The sequence below is a fragment of the Perna viridis genome, chromosome 7 (assembly GCF_037379345.1).
Source record: "Perna viridis isolate PV_CMFRI_1.1 ecotype Kerala chromosome 7, ASM3737934v1, whole genome shotgun sequence".
NCBI classification, from domain to species: Eukaryota; Metazoa; Mollusca; class Bivalvia; order Mytilida; family Mytilidae; genus Perna; species Perna viridis.
Genome location: NC_142451.1, coordinates 38,973,736 through 38,996,056, shown reverse-complemented (window position 1 = coordinate 38,996,056; position 22,321 = coordinate 38,973,736). Strand labels below are relative to the sequence as shown.

Genomic DNA, 22,321 nt, shown 5'->3' with positions numbered 1-22,321 from the left:
ACGAGTAGACGTGAACACGTCTAAACAACCTTTCGACTTTCTTTTATTCGGGAAGGCATGTGTATAACATCATTAAGTAGGTTTTTATCGTCATTTTGTGTGAATAAAATGTAAGGCAAGGGAGAATAAGATTTTATATTAAACAGAGTGGTCCAATCCAGAAAATCCCCCCAAAAAAGATAAAGACTATCATTTACTGATTTTTTTTATGTTTTGGACAAACTTTTCCAACTCCTGGACCCTCAACCTTAATCCACCATGGCAAGAAACAAAATCATACATACTACACGTAACTATTTTGTTGATTTAAGGCAGTTTTTTGATACTATATACACGTTCATTTATCATGAATATCCTTCGAATTGAAAAAGGAAAGAAAAATTGTGAGTTTATGCTTATATAGAGACTCTTTACATGTATATACTTAAAATATATGTACGATTTTATTTTCACTTTTTACCACTAAAACGTCTCATGGATGTTTATAATCAAAACTTTTTTGACGTTTTTAACTTGACCTCTACTCTTGACGCTCATAATACAATCCACATTAAAGTAACCGTACAACTTGAGACCTGATTTTACATGATATTATGCACAAAAGTTATTTTGTAAAAAATGCTAGTATATTTTGATGTGTAAGAAATGAGTATTGATACTTTAATATAATTGTTCATACACAATGGCACAAGAAGATGTACATTTTGTTTTAAGTATGAAGAAACTATTGACAATTCATCTTACGATTGTGATATATTTATTGATATTTGCTTAAAAATAAGTAATGTTTTTATTTAGGTGTTTCATTTGTTTGCCTATGATAAATAAGATAATTTGCCTGGATATACTTGAAGTCACAAACATGTCATATTTGTTGATCATTATAGAAAAGAGGAATATAATAAAGAAGTACCAATCTTTTTAAATAATCAGACAAGAAATTATTTTTGCAACACCATCAGAATCAAGGAAAACAGACAAGATTTTCTATATCATGCTGCATCAATGAGTTACAATTTCATTGAAATGCACAGAAAATGAACATTTCAAGGGCTCATAAATCTGTCTATAACCCCATTTTTTCTAACGTTATATTGAAAAATGTCTGTGCAAAGCCAGTGATGCAGAGATTAAATACTGTTATTTTCAAATACAGAAAGTATCCCTGAGTGATAATACATTGTCAGATCGGTGGGTTTTTGGCATGCATGTTTCTGATTTTGCCTGATTCTTACAAACAATTTCACTTAATGAACACAAAACCAGTTTAAGGTTGGCATTCAACTGTTGCACTTCAGAGATAAAAATCGTATACAATGTGTACTACTTGCAAGAGTTATCGTTCTTGATTAGCTTTGATTTGGTTGATTCTAGTGAGAGCTAAAGCTATAGTTTTCTTAAAAGATATACAGTTCTGAATACAGAAAGGACAATCATTGTGTTAAAATATAACATATGCACACCAAAAAGCATCTATATTGCACCAATTCCCAAGTTATTCTTTTAGGAAAAAAAGGGCAACAATGTGCAAGCTACTCCACCAAGCTTTTTGGTGAGGACGTAAATGAAACAAAATATCCCATAAATGTCGTTTATTTAATCACGAAAACTAAAACAGTAAAGATAAGTAACATATGTACATTAAATTGGAGTGTCAATGTCAGAGAGTAATCAAGGGAACCAAGGTTATAGCGGTAATAAAAAGAATGTAATCCAGGGACAAAGACCAGACATGAAAAACAGACATACACAACAAAGAACATAAAGTAACTAAAATCATACATACAAAATAACAAAAGTAAATGAGCAACCCGGACTCCACTAAAAACTGGGAGCATGGACCAGGTGCACCGGTAGGGTAAGTGTCCTCTGCTTTTCTAGAAACACCCGCCGAGTTGCTCATAAAAAGTCAAGTCCGGGGTAGACAAACGAGGAAAGGAAAACTATGACCCGTTGAATAAATCAGTTTTCATGGTGCTGATGGATACACCATAACGACCCACGAGTTCGTGATGACGACCATAAAACTTCTGTAGTGATGAGGCAAATAATATAAGATTGATAGTACTGTTGACACTCCCTCAAAAGTGTGCAAAATACCTTACAACAAAAAAGGGTATGGCCTTTAAAATGGCCAACAAAACTAAACAAATTGTACATATCTATTAGAGGAATTGGAGGTAGTAATGGGAGGAGCTTTCTTGATCAAATTGAAGAGTGAAGTGTGATCAATCGCTCTAATTTGAGTGGATGATCTGTATTGGTATGCATAAATTAAATGCAGCTGGTAAGATGGGCTACATAAGATAACAGAGTGAGGGTCAAAAAGGGGAGGATTTGGCCACATAAATCATTTTATTTTCAATAAAACGTTATTGTCTGTTTGGTGGATTTTTCTACACCATGGAACCTTCTACCTTAGGCAGTGTCTGAATTTTTTTTAGACTAGCATTTAAGAAAAAAAAATAAGCAGTATGTTACCATCAGTTGATGCTTTAAAAGGCAAAATTAGGAACTATTTGTACCTCAATTGAATTCAGTACCAAAATGTTACAATATGCTCAAGTTTTTTAAAATCATGGACTAAAATTTTAATGCTTTTTCTGAATAACTACTTTTTTCATTAATCAGTGATTGGTTCTTTCTATTCCCATCGACTAGTTTTGTGCAAATTTTATCCAACAAGAATCTTGAATATGTTTGTGTACTATATCCACAAGTACGCATGCGTGTGTAATTGAAGAATATATTTAAACAGTGTAAAATGACTGTATTGAAGTTGTTTTTTAATTCTAAAAAAAATCATTGGATATATATATTTACATATATAATACATCATAGAATCAAAAATACCTTTTAGTATATGCATTGTAAGTGTTTGTTAAAACTCTTTATTTTTAACCCTATATCGCATACTCTGTATCACACATCTAGACCTATATTACATACCCTATATCACACCACTAGACCTTTATCGCACACCATATATCACAAACCTATATCATACCACTATAGACCTATATCGCATATCCTATCTCACACTATAATTTACAAACGCTTGTCCTTTGATAAAAATCACAATATATGTTTTCCTATCAATTGAACGTGAAGATTATCCAAGTATATTCATTTTGACCCGCTCATAAACACTGGATGGATGATCTTTTTTTAAATCGTCATAATAGTTACTTTGAAGCGTTTTGTCAGATGGCTTCCATTTTTGTGTCGGTCGGATGGCTGAGTAAAACTTCTGTAAAAAGGAAGTAAAAATACTACTTTAATTAAAGTGTAAGTTTTGTTCAACACTTTACTTTCAAATGCTTACACTAAACAGCGAGTTCATTCAAATCTGACAATTATTTTAGTCTCGAAAATGCCAAGCTTCTTTTAAATGACCTTAAGTTTGTGTTCAGTGTATATTTTTTTGTTAAAATCAGATAAAAGGGGGAATTTAGAATAATGTGTGCCAAAAACCGACCGATCTGCGAATATAATTTCATTTAAGGATGCTTTCTCTATTTGAAAAGACCATTATTTTATCTCTGCATTACTTTATTTGCTCATAAATTTTCAATAGAATGTTAAAAAAATATTTTTTGTAGAGTTATCTGTCCTTGAAATTTTCATTTTCAGTGCATTTCAATGAAATTATAGCCTAATTAAACAAAATTGTATGGAAAACCTGCCATTTTAAATTGATATTGATGGTGCCAATTGTCAAAATTAAACTTTCAAAATGGTGATCGTGTTCACACATGTTTCTCCCGCTGGATGATTCTTACAGAGACTTGCTCTTAAGACGGGGAAAGGTTTATTTATTTTCTGTTTGTTCTTCTGTCTTTTTATCTTTTATTGTGTAATCTTAGCATTATTTTTTTTATTTAAGTTCATCTATATCGTACGCAAATTTAAAGTTTTTTGTTTTAGTTTCAGAATTTGAATTGAAAATGTCTATTATTACATGATCTTATACATATATATATTCCCAGTTTATGTCAACATAGGCTAAGACATTAGTACTAATTTCATAATTTGATTCCATGATCGGTTAAACATACTACAGAGAAGTTTGATTGCGGTATAGTGGATGATTTTCGCGGATGCAAAATTTTGTGGTCCATATTTTTCGCGTCTTTATTTTTTGTGGAATAGAAATCTGGGCTTAATTTTAGCGAGCTTTTATTTTCGCCATTTCCAAAATCTTACAATATTTTCTGCTATACGCTATGTTAAAAAAACTCAAGGTCACTTACATCTTTTAGAGTAGTTCCCGGTGAGCCCTGGACAACAATCACAGCACATATGATGACGGATAACAACGGAGCAACAGCCAGAAAGATACCAAACCCTACTGCAATACTAGGATACACATAAGTTCCGTACGTTGGGGGTTGGTATGCTATTATGCTGTATATTAGAAAGACCTGATAGAGGAATAAATAAATGGGTGAATTAATGATAAAAGAATAAAAGAAATGGATAATTATAAAGTTATGGATTGGAGAAAAATGGAGGATTTAAGAAAAGGTTAGGCTAATGGTTGAGGTATATAAAAATGAGCGACAGAATAATTGAAGAATGAAGAAATAGATCCAGCATCAAGTTTCATTACAACTAGCTACGATTAATAATGTCGGCCATAATTAGAGCATCATCTGTTCACAAATAAATGTATACTAGACCAACTAATGATAAAGAAAAAACGTGGATCAACTTAGGAACATATATACTTACATATATACATACATACCTATTTGACAATTAAACAGGATAATTTTTTATATAGCAAAGTTGATACTTTTTAGATATACATGTAGAACAAGTATTACTACAGGCATTTATAAATAGAATAAAAGAAAAATATCAAGTTGAAGAAATAGCAAATGATATTCCTTGCATGTACAAGTAAAATTTAAGAAAACTGACACTACTTACAAGAAGAATTATTGGTGTTACAACACAAATGCACACTTTCAGTAAACGTGGAATTCCTTTTCCGATCATTAATTTTACATCTCTAGAAAAACTAGACATACCTAAAAAAAAATTTTGTATAATTTGTTTCAAGTTTCAAGTTTGGATTTGTTTTTAGTTTTACTCCTTCTCGTTTGTACTGGTATACATTTGAATATAAGTATAAGACGAAATATACTTTCTCCATTTTGCCAATGTACAAAGGAAAGCTCCGGCGTACTTTATTGAAATGATTCTTGTGTAGGTGTTCTAATGTTATTGTTTTTTTAAACATAACAAACATCTAAGCTTTCATAGCAAATATGAAATAAAGAAACTGTATTTAATGTGTTCACAACACCGAAAGGAAATAACTCTGTAAAAATCAGCGAAACGTTTTATTTGTGACATTGTGATATTCAACTCAAAGCATCTCTGTGATCAAAAGTTTTGTTGATGATGTAAGTATATGTCTAATAAAATCATTCCCATGAGAAAAGTGGTCAAAATATTTCGAAATTTATATATTTTGTTTCTTTTATCAGGGTAAATGAATAAAATTTCCAAAACAAATTAAACAAACCAAATAAATTTTACAGGAAATATTAGGTGCCCATTAATGGTTTCAGTTTTAATCATAGGACGCTATATTTCTGGCAATGTTTGAAAAAGTACCCACCGTAAATCCAACCGAACACTAAACATTCAATAATTCCGTAAACGACGGGGCCAAAGGCGGCAATATACCAATCAACTATTTGAAATATGTAAATCCCGCCCTAAAAACAAACAATGATATAAATACTTTCGTATGCAATTTACAACGTTACATATAGTGTTTAACTAGTACATTCAAACAAGATCTTTATTGTGAAGTCGGTTTGTCTTGGATTGGCATTTTGCAACATTTAAGGGTTTCAATCGGCAATGTACCAATCAATGTTTATAGACGATGTTTTTTGTTATATAATCAATATATTTTTTTTGTGCTGGTAAGACAACTGATTTTACCGATTTTTCCCAAAAACGAATTTGTGTTGACCGTTTGTAATATACCGGAAACAACTAACCGTTATTAAAGTGGTGGTGTAGTGCGTTTTAAAACCTGGTTTAACCCACCACTTCCATCAAAAATGCCTGTACCAAATCGTTTATTTGCGGTTGCTTCCAACTTGTCGGTTATTGCCCTGATTTTGTCATTTATTGTAAATGTACGGACTTTCCTTTTGCATATTATCAGTATCCTTTATTCAAATGTGCACATGCTGATTTTAGAGGTATAAATTTCTATACCGGCTGCAACTTTTTTCTTAATCATTATGGAACAATTTAAAATCGGGTAGCTATAACATTTCAGATGACAAAGCTAAAACGGTCTTCCCAACTATGACTTGTACAAGTGTTTAATATGAACTTTATCAAAAGATGAGTGACATCCTAGGTCTAGGAAATCTGGGTTCCTAGTCCTTGTCAAAATCATAAGCGACCATTGGATTGCTAAAGACTCAGATTACAAGCGATGGTTATGCACAATAAAATGCTACTTACGAAATAGAATAAAAACAAGGAATTGGAGTTACCTTATTTGACTAAATCAGTGTATATTTTTATCAGAAGATAAGAAAAGTGATGTGATTTGAAAGAAATACTTAAACGAATTTCCATTCCTCGTTTGTCTACCCCGGACTTGACTTTTTATGAGTAACTCGGCGGGTGTTTCTAGAAAAGCAGAGGACGCTTACCCTACCGGTGCACATGGTCCATGCTCCCAGTTTTTAGTGGAGTCCGAGTTGCTCATTTACTTTTGTTACTTTGTATGTATGATTTTAGTTACCTTATGTTCTTTGTTGTGTATGTCTGTTTTCCATGTCTGGTCTTTGTCCCTGGATTACATTCTTTTGATTACCGCTATAACCTTGGTTCCCTTGATTACCCTTCCAAGATTTGACTATAAGAACGTATTAAAGAGTAATCAAGGGAACCAAGATTCTAGCGGAAATCAAAAGAATATGATCCAAGGACAAAGACCAGACATAGAAAACAGACACACACAACAAAGAACATAAATTAACTAAAATATTAATTGCAGAGTAACAAAAGCAAATGAGCAAATCGGACTCCACTAAAACTGGGAACATGGACCAGGTGCACTCTGCTTTTGTAAAAACATCCGCCAAGTTGTTCATAAAAAATGAAGTCCAAGGTAGTCGAAAGAGGAAAGGCAAACTATGGCACGTCGAACAAATCAGTTTTCATGGTGCAGATGGATACACCGTAACGATCCACGAGTTCATGGTGACGACCATAAAACTTCTGTAGTGATGACTTCAATATTGTAGCATCATAACCCTGTTCCAGAAGTCTAATTGCATGGAGTCTAGCTCGATACAATAGGACGTATTTACGGCAAGCTCTTGCATAACGTATGAGTTGTGATATGAATACTCCATACGCAAGTGCAGAAGGGATGTCTCCATAGAAAGGAAAAATTGACAGTTCTGAATGAAAAGTCATCACGTTACAAATTCAGCCTCATTAGAGTGATTGAATAGGTCAGCAAGTAGAGGAGCACAATTTGTTACCATTGGAATGCCGGCCGTTTATTGATAAAAACGTCATATCCGCTCGGCCAATCCAACGACAGAAGGTGTCAATGGTGACAAAAACTGTTATTCGGGCTTCCAGGTTAAAGTCGTCCTAGTACACTTAAATTTCCGTTTTTGCACCAAGTGATTTCTTGTTAGATTGATATTTCCCCCAATATTTAATAAAGTTCATTTAAAATAAAGCAATTAAATCTAGATAAAACACAACTGGGTGACCAACATTTACAACATTAGGTAATGATATGAGCATGAATTCACTCGAAAACAACCAGGACCAAGTTGCTGTATTTTGTACTTGGCATCTTCATTAACACACTTAAGAATCCATCTGTAATATTTTTGTATATATTTCTTCCAAAAAGAATGTCAAAAATGAATGCAATGCGTCTTTCAATTTCTTTTTTCTTTGGTTCATTTGAAGTTTTGAGAATATTCTTGACCAAATTAAAATTGGTACTTCTTCATTGATCTGAGACCTAAAAACAGACAAAGAAAACAGAACATCATCTCAATGTCTTCATACACAAATGTCTGAGACAGGTCATTAAAATCAGATGGCCCAAAAAGTCCCAAATGAAGATCTCTAGAAGCGTATTGGATTTCATTGACATATATCATCAAGAAACGTAAATGGATGTGGATCGGACAAATCCTAAGACGTTCACATTTAAAACATCACGAAACAGTTTTCTGGAATGGAATCCGTACGAAGAAGGGGACGACAAATTACCACCTAGAGGCAGGTGAATGATTCAGAGCTGAGGTCATGTAACTTATCATGGGGCGAGGCAAAGCGATCAGTCCAGACCGGCATATATGATGAACTGATGTGGATGCCCTTTGCCACCTAGAGGATTACAGGAAAAGGTCAGGTAGATCAGGATCGTTGTATTTTTCAGTTATCTTCGTTATTATTTCCTCGGTTTTAAATTCACATATATGTTTAATCTCTACCCCTTTTAACAGCCAACCACACCAAATAAACATTTTTTTATTACTTTTTAAGCAAATTTATCTACCTGAGTTACTTATTATATTAGAATTTCACACACACACACACACACACACACACACACACACACACACACACTGTTTGTTTGTTTGTTTGTTGGGGTTTAACGTCAGAGCAGCAATATTTCAGCTATATTCAGACGATGAACATGAAATTGATGATAAAATGAACATGAAATGATGATGAAATGAAAAAGGGATGGGACACAAGGACAATGGGGTCGACAAATTTTGATTGCCACTGGAAATAGGGAGATGTGGGTAGGGTTGGGCAATTTAGCCTCCTGTGGCGAAGCCCTATGGTTCCTACTCCGGGAGAATACCACAGTAGGGTTCTTTAACGTGCGAGGAACGTGGCATCTTTCCCAACACGGTGCACCACTATGGTTTGCGGAAGGCTTTCCGTATTATAGCCTGACAACCCCAGCATGTAACACGCCAGGGGTACCCCATTCAACCACCTGGGGCACACATCCCAGTTACTCTGTGGGCAGAACGCCCTAGCCCCCGGCTAGGGTTCTGAGCACTATTTAGTCGCCTTTTACGACAAGCTTAGCGCTGCTGCAGGCCTATTCTTTTAACACCCGGACCTGCACGGGTCCACACACACAGACTGCAATGATACTTTACATGAACCTGCATCTGTGTGCCGAATGGAAACAACAGAGGAACTGCAAAACAGTTACAACGATTAATTAAAATATAAAACATATATAACTGATAGAATGCTACCGAAAAAATGTAAAATAAATGCAATTACCTGCGTTACAATTATAATTCCAAACAAAAACTGCAAGATGCATGTTGCAATCACGCACGTAGTATAATATTTCCGTAACTTGGGGAAACTGTCGAGTATGCCAACAATCACACTCTCACAATATGCAAACTATAAATAGAAAACTATAAATAGAAAAAAAATCACCTCTTAATTTTATTTTTTCCAGTAATCTGTAAGTTATGTCCATAGATGACACAGGACAATTGAATTTTCTCTTGAACAATGAAACCTGTCTAAATAAAACCCCCTTTGAACTAAGACTGGTTCGTTTTAGACTGATGTTCGATTAACCAAAGTTAAAATACATTTTTATTGATACAAGAGACTTTGAAAATTGTATTATGTAGACGGATTATTCAGGCTTCAGTTTACAGCTTACACTGTATTAATCATATCGTAAAATTGTAAATTTACATCATCTAAATATATACAAGAAATTAATCGTCCAGCATGATGGAAAGTGCAACTCATTTGAATAATGATAAATTTAATGTGCTGTAGTATGTTTCTTCTACTATAAAGTTCAGGTAAGAAGATCAATGTGTATAATGACTTCGTTTTTAATCTTATTACCGCTTAAAAGGCGTTCATTAAGTAATGTTTTTAGGAATAATTTAGCGTCATATAGATGCTGCTTACTAGATTTCAACACATCTGTCAAAGGTACAGAAAACTTCGTGAACATAAAACTCAACTGTATAATTGTTTTTTTTCGATTTGATGATATATGCTAAGAGTAAATAGTTACCTGACTGTCTAATCCTACAGTAAGTAGCGTGATAAAAAATAGGACAGACCAAACATTTTTTCCAGGAAGTTGTGCTAAGGCTTCTGGATAAACTATAAAAACGAGACCTGGACCTGAAACAAACAAAACAAAATGTTTCATCGGAACGCTGTTTTATATTATGGACTAAACACATCAACACAACAATAAAAAAAAACAGAAAAGAGCAGAAAAAAACGCTGTTTGTCCATTAAAAATGAAATGCCAGCTATCCTGGTTTTGTAAAAAAAGAGTTCTCTTTTTTAAACTTGTATCATAGTGTTATAATTTTTGTTTTGAGGGAAATTATTTCTGAATACATTTAACAAAATTATTTTAATTCCAGACCATAAATGTGTAAGAACAAAATACCTTAAAAACGAAGGACAAAAAAAAAACAAAAACAAAAACAAAACAAAACAAAACAAAAAAACCACAAAGGTATCTTTCTAGCGCCAGTCTTTTAACAAAGGCGTTGTTGAAAGGAATGGAAATATCTGATCGACCGTAATTCAAAAGTGGTACGACAGAATAATTTATGATTGTATTGGTGCTTTTATTGTAGTTTGTGTAAAATGCTTTGACGAATAGATACATTAATTCGGTTTTCATCCTATTTTCACTTAAAAGGCATTTATTCAGAAATGTTTTTTTAGGAATAATTTAGCATCATGTACCTGCTACTTACCAGGTTTTACCACGTCTTTCAAAGGTACAGAAAACTTCGTAGACATAAAACCCAGAACTGTATATATAATTAACCCAGCATACACACTTGTACCTTCCCCGGCAAACGACAAGATGACAGCATCTCTTAAAATATAAAAACACATATAAGCATATAATGTTTTGAAAAAGCTAAAATATTCCATCGCTGACATGGACTATAATTGTCATATTTTTAAGAGAACAAATTAAGCGCAGTTACACGTAATATACATGGAGCTATTATTGGGTTTTAGAAGAGGATTTCTGCGGATTTGGGTCAAACCACATTACATATGTTTACTATTACCCAACTTTGCATGTCTTTTTCTAAGATTTGGTTTGTTCTAATGTTTCCAAGGTCATTTGATTTTTCTTTTAGTTGTATTTCGTCTCTTTTTCAGTACAATTTGCCATAGACGAAAGGCGTTAAGCAGGAAATTTGGGGTTCACTCTCTTCAACTTATCACATTTTATTTGTAATTTATTTGTATTAAGATGAATTTTATCTTTCAAATATGCTTACTTATTGCTTGTTTAATTTCATAAACACGGTTGGCTAAGCCACCTCAAATACTAATTTTGATATTGCGTTCGGTCATAAAACCTGAACTTACTTCAGACAATTGTTGTTAAATTTGTTGAAACTGGCCATGGTAAATAATGGTCCCCATGCGGCTCCAAGGGAATAAAATACTTGAATTGCAGCTTCCATCCAAACCTGTGGGAAATAAAATTGACAACTTAAGTTTAAGTAACTGCATATATATATATAACGTCTAATTATGTGACGACTCCATTCACTAAACTGCTCCATCAGATCAAATGGATACAGTGAAGATACTATAAACGTATAGAAGGGTATGAAAAATTCCAAACGATATTAGAACTGTCAAATTTGCGAAGCAAATTTTTGGTCGTTCCCTCCGCGGGACTCGAACTCGAAGTCCAACACCGTAGACCACTCAGCCAGCTAGGCTATATAAAAATATAGCTTTCACTGGCCGGGTCATTCCTCCTCGTAGGATTAGTCTAGGGTTGTAACTTAGTACACGATGTATGGTAGTACGGGACAGTTCATCTAGGTGTTATTATGTAGGATAAAGGATCAAATTAATGATACATGTCACAACAAATCAATATTATACAACGTCTAATTATGTGACGACTCTATGTACTATACTGCTCCATCGGAACAAAATGATACAGGGAAGATAATGTAAACGTATAGAAGGGTCTGAAACATTTCCAACGATGTCAGAACTGTCAAATTTGCGATGCAAATGTTTGGTTGTTCACTCCGCGGGACTCGAACTCGCACCGCTGTGACATCTTTGTGTCAACGCCGCCTGCACAAAGTCCAGCGCCCTAGACCACTCGGCCAGCTAGGCTACCTGTTTGCTTCGCAAATTTGACAGTTCTAACATCGTTGGGAAGTTTTCAGACACATCTATATATATATATACTACTAACCACGTGAGTCATACAAACATGAGACAACATACAACATATACCATATCCATATCGTTATCTACTGTAGAAATACTTTAATTCGTGAATACCGATTTTCGTGGAAAAGGAAGGATACACAAGTACGTGGATGTTTGAATTTGTGATATTGGGAATTTCAGTATAAACATCAATGGGAATCTCCTTTGGATTGGGAACCTAATTTTGTGGTCTGCCTCCACGCAAACAAAAATACTTTCACAGTACTAGATACAATGAGTTTATGTCCCTTTGTGCACAATTCAAAATAGGACAGACAAAAAAGTTATTACAGCCAATCCTGTACGCCGACCAGAGAGTGAAGTAGCTGTTGAAAAATTGTCTATTATACATTTGACAAGGTCAACCATTGATAGCATTTTTAATTATTCTAAACTATTCACAATACTGGTAGAATCAAATTGAAATATCAAATCTTAACCTCACAAAAACAGTTAAATGAAAGTCTATGTTAGTTGGTACTTCAATGCAATTTTTTCTATACCTGTGTGTTTAGTAAACGTCCAAAATCTGGTTGGAGATATTGTTTAACGCCATCAACACCACCGTCTAGAGTCAATCCCCTTATTAGAACTATTGTTAACAGTATATAGGGTAGGGTTGCCGTCACGTAAACAACCTATAAAGTAATGGGATGAATTTAAGTATTATTTCCTCTAATATGTTTATTTGTAAGATCCAAATAGCACATTGTTTACTTGTTTTAGTTACACAAACAAACAAACAAACAAACAAAAACGACAATCAAAGAAATGAACTCATAAAGACAAGCATTTGAAAGGTTAAGTAGGTATATATCACAGCCTTATCTAGAACACCAACATAGTAGATTTAATTCATTCCAAATTAATGCCCAAAATATTGAAATATTGATAAAGAAATATGATCACCATAGGTCCCATTAAAATGCCATTTTGTTATATTACGCTTGTACAAATAGTTTCATAGAGTCTGTGCTCTTAGAATAATACAAATGGATCGACTTGTTCAATATAAAAAAAAGCTACAAGGCAAGAGCAGATAAGATTCTACCACAGAGAACACCAGTGTATTTCGAAATACTGTACTGAAACGGACGATTTCTTAAAAGTCCTGGAAACATTATAGTAACATTTATTTCCCCTTTCTTTTCTCAAATGTGTATGATTGTGTTTGATATAACAGTCATAAATATGCATCAGTGAGTATATACCTTTCCAACAGATTTAACTCCCTTTATTATACACAAACCAATCAAAATCCACCCTCCAAGTACACATAGTAGAATCTTCCAATTAACAGTCCCTAAGTCATTAATTCCTGAGGACATTTGAAGAACGTTGTTTCTGTAAGTAACAAATTATTTTTTTAAAAAACTTCAGTCAAACTTGTCTTAAAAGTGACTTTTAATAGTAGAAGAAAATCATGGTCATATAAGACAGATGGTCTTTTTATACTGGTAAGATTTACATATATAATGTAAAAAAACTGCATATGGATATGCTATTCATAGCCTATCGCTGAATATAGATGGTCACTGAAACAGATATGAAAACTTGAGCATTAGATACTTGTTTATGTGGTTTTTACAGTGAAACCTGTTTAAAACGAACCATTTTTCGACTGTAAAATTACTTCGGTTGAGACATGTGTTTGATTCAAAGTTAATTTAAATTGATGTAAATGGATTTTTCAAACAACAATGTCTAGTTTAAATAGATTTTTGGATAGTCTATGATCAGGATTTGGTTTTAACATGTTTCTTTGTAGTTACTTTTTAATGGAAACGTATCGTAAAAAGGTGAACAACTGGATAGTAGTATTGACCGTCATTATGTGGAAGCTTTACGAAATGACATTTTGTTTTGGCTTTTCAGTCAAAAACTAAATCTCTTTGACAATCACAATTTCGTGATGATGAAAATAATTTAAAAAAAACCTACAAACTGATGAATAAGCTTTTGGAAATAAGTTAATACACGATAATAAAATTCATTATGAGCAAAATTTTCCGTCGACAAATGACCTTCTTCAGTGCCTTAAATAAAATGAGTGTGTATGAAAGTTAATGGTTTGTGAACAAAACTCACTACTATTAGGTTGTTAGTTGTGTTCACAGACCATTTACATTCATACTTTCAATACGTTCATATATATATTTCTTACTGCCAGAATTCCTCTTGTGCGGTTACTAGTTTGTTGCTTATTTTGGAAATATTTGTGCCATTCGTTATGTATTGAGTTGTGTTACTATTATCTACAATAGATGTCCCATATAGTTGTGAAGTCTTGTTAAAGACCCCACGGTCAACTACGCATTGGGGAGTGTTCCATTTGTTGTTACATGTTGTCCAAGGTAAGGGATCGATAAATGAGTTCCCGAGGTAGTAAATAGTCCATCCTAGTATAATATTATAGTATATTCCACAAATAACATTGGCTATGGTCATTCCTACTCCAACACCTAAAAAGGAAAGTCAAGAGAACCAGAATTCGTACGGTAATCGGAAGAATATATTTTAAGGGTAAAGACCTGACAGGGAAAAAGACAAACACACACAACAAAGAACATAAAAAAACCAAAATGACAAGAACAAAGAAACAAAAGTGAAACTAATAAAATATAGGAGCATAGATCAAATGCGCCCGTGGAGTAAGCGTCCCTCATAGTTTTTCATGGTGCAGATTGATACAGCATGACGATTATACAATAGGAAATTTTATATAAAAAAAACTAAATTTAAAATATATCTTTTAAATGTTTAGCCCTGAAATATTATTAATTTAAGTACAGTGTTACATCGTTGCAGGTTCAAAGTGTAATAAATTGAATAAAAACATATACAGTAAAACTAGTACAAATCGAGTCATTGATGATAAAGTTTAACAGGTTTTCTAATCATTCAGAGTTCGTCCTAGTCTCAGCTCACTTTATAACGAATATAATATACGCCTTAAGAACTGCTCACCTTTGAATATTGGACACACCTCCCAAACATGGATTAATCCCTGAGCTGAAAACTGCCCCGCAGCCGTCTCTAGGAAGAACAACGGGAGCCCGAATAATAGTAAGCAGATGACGTAAGGGATCAGAAAAGCACCTTGAAAAAATACACTTGATATTTGATTGATATGAAAATGAAGTTTTTCGGAGTGTCTACTGAATTAAAAAAGTAGAAACGTTTTAAAAAAGTTTATTTCCACCAAGAAAGAGGAGTTTATGCAATAATTAAAAAGTCTATGTAGACACGTTATTCAATAAGTTTCGAACCATCTACATTGCTGTGTATGTATAGGTTAAGAACGGTGACATGAACGTACTTGAATAACCATTCGAACAAAGACTTTCACGGATGCAGAATAACTGCAAAAATAGATAGTGGCGAAAAAGCATACTTAGATACTATCTTTATATATACAAGCAACTATTTTATTAAAAACGCGAAAATAAATCTTCGTGAAATTAGCAACCAACAGCAAAACGCGAAAGAAAGTAGTCGCTAAAACCAGTAGCATGTGGGATATCTCGACAAGTGCGTAATTAAAAAGTAACTATTATTCTGTTTATGGTTAATTAAATTATTGCATTTAGTCGCTTAAGGTAAAATTAGCTTTAAGACTACTTTACCATGCATTACTGCGACTACACACTATTTTCATTCAAAATTCTAAAGATTTGGTAATGACGTCACAATTAACTTCCGATGTTTTGACAGGTATTTTTAAATATCTTGTCATATACGACCGAAAGAAAAAAATATCTCAACAAAATCAAAGGAAAAGAAAACAGATTAGCGATAAATGCATATACCAAAACGATAAATACATATACTAAACATAGGACCCAAACCTCAACTTTAAATATTACATCATATCAGACTCAAGTTTCCGATTAATAGTGATCATTCCATTTCATCTGTTCGGAAATTAAAATATACATTATTATGTTAACAATAAGAAGCGTACATTTTAATGGCGAACATTAAACTTTTAATGCCGTTGATGTACCCTACAGTATTGTCAAAACATTTAATTAGAAAAAGGTGTTTTATTGGAATTGTAAATCTCATTCACCAATTTGATGCTTAGTTATCAGAATTTTTTATTATATGTTATTACCAAAGTTAAAGCAAATACTGATATCAAAGAATGCCCTTGCTGTCAATAAGGGTAACATTTACGATAAAAGCGATGACTCCTCTTGTCACCATCGTATTCTGTCCCAGGTCAAGAATTTCTGGTCTCTGTGTGTATTGTTTCTTTTTCACTTTTAGTTTTCTTTTATGTTGATGGAGAATATTGGGGCTATTTCGCTATACCTGTGTATAATGTCTTTAAGGGCAAGATGCAGACTGTTTTATTGTGTGAGTTTTACCGTCGTTCATTGATAACCTATGCGTGGGCTCGGACCAACATTTTTTATCCCGGTGGGGTTGTTGTCTCTTTGACATATTCACATACTCCGTTCTCGTTATATTATTATAGTGTAAAAATAGTTAAGTGTCGAATTTCTATCAATCATCTTTTTTACGCACAGGAAAATTTAGTTGAAATGATTTTAGTCTTTACTAAATAATCACTTTTTTGCTGTTAAATTTTAGTTCCATTCACCAGAAAGAGTAATCAAGGGAACCAAGGTTCTAGCGGTAATCAGAAGACTAAAATCCTGGAACAAAAAGCAGACAGTGAAAACAGACATACAAAACAAAGAACATAAAGTAACTAAAATAATACATACAAAGTAACAAAAGGAAATGAGCAACTTGGACTCCACTAAAAACTGGGAGCATGGACTATGTGCACCGGTAGGGTAAGCGTCCTCTCCTTTTACTAGAAACACCCACAGACTTGCTCATTAATCAAGTCAAGGGTAGACGGAAGAGGAATTGAAAACTATGACACGTTAAACAAATCAGTTTTCATTGCGTAGATTGATACACCGTAACGATCCACGAGTTCGTAATGACGACCATAAAACTTCCGTAGTATTAACTATTAAAAAGTCTGCGTAGTTTCGACAAGCCCTGCCATAACGTATGAGTTGTGATATAAACACTCCATACGCAGCTGCTGATGGGATGTTGCCACAGATGAAAGGAAAGTTGACAATTCTGAACGAAAAGTTTGGTCAATAGTTTTTCCTTACCACCGATTTCTAAGTGCTAAAATCACACGACCTATTCTACACAAAATTCATGTGGTTTAAAAAAAATCCGTTTTATGATATCGACTGGCCTACAAAATGCAATTCTAGTGACATAGTTGGCGTTTACTTTATGTTCAAGCAATTTTGATATTGTCTAAATCTGATTTATTGGTTAAAGAGTAATCAAGGCCAAGATTATGGTATTAACTCATGTGCGTTAATTAATGGTACAAGGACAGTCACATTTAAGAATTTCACTTTCCGCTAATTAAGGCCAAATTATGATCCATTGCTCTTATTTTCCTCTTTGATAGTAAAATTCAAGTCGTAAACATGTTCGCTTTGCAATCAGATTTGTTATCAAAGAAGCAACCCTTGCTTAATGCGCGGATTAAGGTCACCGGAAGTCACATGCATACGAACTTATCTAGGTCGATTTTTTTGTCTTGCAAGACAATAAATAAATAGACACCTACTTTACGTATTTAATGCATTTCATTTGTGGATATCAAATGAAATTGTACACGAAATGTACCATTTAGTATAAATAATTCAAAGTTAAGGTATATTTCAAAAGAAACAAATATTTACGAAAATCACAGCTAAAGCAGCTTTAAAATATCAATATTTATAATATATTCATACCACCACCGTTCCTCAGACAAATATATGGAAAACGCCATAGATTTCCTAGTGCAACTGTATAACCCAACATTGTAAGAAAATATTCTACTTTTCTGTTCCATTTTCCTCTGTTAATATTTTCCGTATCTTCACATTTCGTCGACATGTTGAATACAGGTATGTTTTAAATACTGGTAGTAAATTTTGTTACATTAAATGCACGATCAAAACTGAGGTAGTAGCCTTAATCGTGTATATATGTATAAACTTAAACATGTACATGCATATTCACTGAAGAAAATCAACAGTTATACCTCGCTAAGTTTAACCATAAAACGTTACGGATAACTGACGTTTTAGTGAAAATTTAATGTAAATGTCAACGACTTTTCTACTATTATCCATTTTGCTCTTGTCACTTAATAAATTATCTTAAATTATGTACGCTGTCATTTTAAGGAAAAGTTATAAAAATGTTCCCATTTGCTGAAGTTATATGGTATGCACTGATTGAATATCTGCTATTGATATGAAACCAACATCTTCCAGATCAAAATCAAATAAAATCAACTTTATTGTCAAATTTCTACGGTTCCGCGTTTTTAAAAAAAGTAAAAACATCTTCTTAAGCTCCATTTATATATATATCTAAGTCTAAAGGAATCTGCCAACCAGCAAACTTAATGGGTATCGGATCGTCCAGTCATGACGATACAGCACAAACAGAAATAATTATGTGAGTCTGAATGATTGTACAGACCATTTACTTTCATACACACTCAGTTTATTTAAGGCACTGAAGAAGGTCATTTGTTGACTGAAAATTTTGCCCATTATATATTTTATTATAGTGTGTTAACATCTTTATCGGTATCTTTGTACAATCCTTTAGACTTATATATATGTGTGTGTATGTGTGTGTCTGTGTAAAATCAAAATTGCTTAGCATTTATGGGAGTTTGTGTGTGCATTTTTTAAACATTTTAAATCAAGTGGTCAGTCAAGTTTTTGTTTTCTGTTGACACATACTCACAATGGACGGCAATGTTGCCTTTATTAATGGGATGACATATAAGTTCCATTCCATACTATCTTGGAGTTGGCATCACCCTATATCAAAGTCGAAACACTATAACAGTGGATTGAGAATTTCAGAATGAGTCGGAATATGTTGAATCGATTTGTATACATGTAGAAAAAATGCTGAAAGCCGAAGTAGACAGTAGACGCGGCAATTCACGACGCGATTGGCAATTACTTTCTTCGATCGTCATCCGAGAGTATAGGACACTGACAACTAGTTTCGTGTTACTGCGAAAGTATTATTGTTCGTAGGATCCAATTTTCTTGGTTTTCGTGGTTGGGTAAACCATGTAATTCGGTTTCCAAAGAAAAAGAAATTTCCCATTCATTTCTATGGTAGAGTTGGAAAATCCACGAATTCAAAAATCTACGTAAATGATTTTTCCCTAACCCACAACAATTTTGAGGCCGAATTAAAAAAGCGGAATTATCACTGCTCATCCGTCTGTTTAATTTTTATAAACAACAAGGAAAGACAAGAATGAAAATTGAAAAAAATGTACACACATAACAAAAAAATATGAAATACCAAAATAATACATTCAACTCCGACTGAACTAAAAACTGGGAGAATGGACCAGGTGCACAAGTAGGTTAAGCGTCCTCTGCTTTTCTAGAAACAACCGCAAAGTTGCTCATAAAAAAGTCAAGTCAAGGGTAGACGGAAGAGGAAAGGACACTATGACACGTTGAACAAATCAGTTTTCATGGTGCAGATGGATACACCGTATCGACCCTTGACTCCATAATGACGACCGTTTAAATTCTGTTATGTTGACTTCAATTTTGAAGCAACAAAACTCTGTTCTAGAAGCCTAATTGTAAGAAGTCTACCTCGATACAAAAGGTCCGCGTAGTTACGACAAGGTCTGGCATAACGATTGAGTAATTACATGAAAACTAGTATTAACTAGTCTAGCGGGATACAAAAAGTCTGCGTAGTTTCGACAAGCCCTGCCATAACGTATGAGTTGTGATATAAACACTCCATACGCAGCTGCTAAAGGGATGTTGCCACAGATTAAAGGAAAGTAGGTAATACGGAATAAAAAATAATCGCGTATGTCGTATAGATTGGTCAGTTTTCCTTTACCATCGATCTTTAACTGTAGGTGAAGATATGAGGCTGACTTCACACTGTCTGTAGTATCCTTTATGTTAAGTTCTTTGTTGTAGATGCAATGTATCAAATCCCCGAAACTAGGATTGTTTAACGATAATACGTCATCTATATAACGGAAACTGAGATTAAAGGATGTAACTAAACGATGATCCATCTTTGGATAAGATCAGCTATTAAGTCAGCCACACAGGAATGAAGGAATAGTTCAGCAAGTAGAGGAGCACAATTTGTTCCATTGGAATACCGACGCGTCCACAACACTGGATAAATATACCTTGTATATATGTTGTCGATAAAAACAAATCGCCATTTTGAAAACATCTTCTTCGGTATATTTGAAGGGTGATTTGGAATTGTTTTTAACAAAGTATGACGAATCTTTACCAAGAACCACATATTTGTGTCTAGGTGTACCGTCCTTTTAGAGGAACAACGATGTATATTTTGTTGAGTCGTTGGTCCGTAATCATGTCTTATAGTGATAAAAGTTTCAATGGATTCACGCTTCAGAACAGTGTCTGACATTCGAAATACACTCTAGACGCTGCAGCCAGTCCTCTCATAAAATGCAAAAATCTTACAAAGTCGGGAAAAAGTGAATGAATTATACGCGCGATATCTGATTGTCAAACGACGTTTAATTGGATTATATTCGAGAATTGCGAATGGCCCGTCTTGAAGGTTAGTAAGAGAGGACATTAAGGACTGCCGCTGTGTGGACTCCGGTGATGGGAGTTTTCTGGTACTTGGTTTAAAAGGAAAAGAGTAAAATTTCTCCGCCATAATTACCCCTATCTAATGAAAGATTTGTTTTACGACCAAATTGGACAGATTATAAAGATTACGTCTCCAGCGTTTTTATGCAAGAATCTCCCATTGCACTATTCTTAGCTGGACTGTTACTTATTTCTTCTGTTTTTCTAGATGTTGCAGTTAGCATTGAAGAGTATGTCATTAAAAGCTTGACGCTGTGAGACTTCGACCGATTTTTAGTATTGCTGTTAATAAGATAATTAATTGGAAAGAGTGAATAACCAATATATGATCACGAGTACCGAAGAACGCCTAGATTTAACGTATGTGTGGAACTTGTTCCGCGCACGAGTTAAATTTTTATGCGTTCTTGGCACGAGTGATCATATTTTGGTTATACACGAGTGATCATATTTTGGTTATTCAAGAGAACCAACTGATCATCCTATTTATTTTATATATTTCCTCCATTATTCGTTGCTATTTTCAATAAGAATTTTATGTTTTGTGACTGGCGGATTGATATTCGTGTTGTGTAGTTTTGTCGGGAGAAAGTGCAAGAGTGAAATTAACGAATTTGTTTCACAATGTGAATTATCGATTTTTTAAAACACTGGGAACATTCGGTAAATCAGTACTATCCATATAATAATGGTGTTTTCTTTTCGCTAAAAACAAGCAAACATAGAGGGTTCATTGATAGGAAATGAAAACATCGACCTAATTTTTTATAACGTCATTAATTTCTGTTAAATAACACTCAGCTTTTTTTTAAATTATAACAAACGTGCATATAATGTAATCACTTCATTTTTTTTTTTATTTTTGTCATTTTAATACGGACGTCCGATAAAAAAAACGCCAACATTAAAACGCCTTCAATTGGAAAACAGAAGAAAAACCATATCTGTTTTGTTTTCAAATCAAACGAACCTCTTGAATTTAAAACTTTACTGTAGCTGGAGTGTAACTTTATTTTATTTCTATGCAATACCGTATTCACCCGTAGCTGGGGCGGAGAATCCCGCTACAGAATCAAATATCTGCAGCTTATAATTTAAAAGGTCACCAAATCTTTCAGTTTATAATCATAAACTTCATTTAATTTTTCTTCCACTTAATTTCAAGAATACACTAAATTCGGGTAGAAATGTGAAAAATAAAAATCATTAACAAAAATATCGGAACAATTCATAAACTTTAATGATGTGAAATGATTAAATATTGATTACTCCATATATTGACTGATTGTGAAATCTTTATGTTCGGTAATAATAAATAT

The 22,321-nt window shown here is 33.6% G+C and overlaps 1 protein-coding gene across 2 annotated transcripts; it reads right to left on the bottom strand.

The window, feature by feature from the left end:
- Positions 1 to 1,602: 1,602 nt before the first annotated feature.
- On the bottom strand, positions 1,603 to 18,294 carry LOC148612630 (sodium- and chloride-dependent glycine transporter 1-like). Of its 2 annotated transcripts, none has more exons than XM_088594273.1 (13): positions 18,102 to 18,294; positions 15,280 to 15,411; positions 14,477 to 14,774; positions 13,524 to 13,656; positions 12,816 to 12,950; positions 11,440 to 11,543; positions 10,806 to 10,930; positions 10,100 to 10,212; positions 9,331 to 9,459; positions 5,633 to 5,732; positions 4,936 to 5,036; positions 4,254 to 4,424; positions 1,603 to 3,250 (listed from the first exon to the last, which is right to left on the bottom strand). In XM_088594273.1, exons 1-13 carry the CDS (start codon positions 18,244 to 18,246, stop codon positions 3,113 to 3,115), a joined length of 1,824 nt encoding a protein of 607 aa, XP_088450399.1. In that variant the 5' UTR covers positions 18,247 to 18,294; the 3' UTR covers positions 1,603 to 3,112. The 2 variants fall into 2 exon arrangements, with proteins under 2 accessions (XP_088450399.1, XP_088450400.1); XM_088594274.1 differs by having other exon boundaries at positions 18,190 to 18,244.
- Positions 18,295 to 22,321: the final 4,027 nt, after the last annotated feature.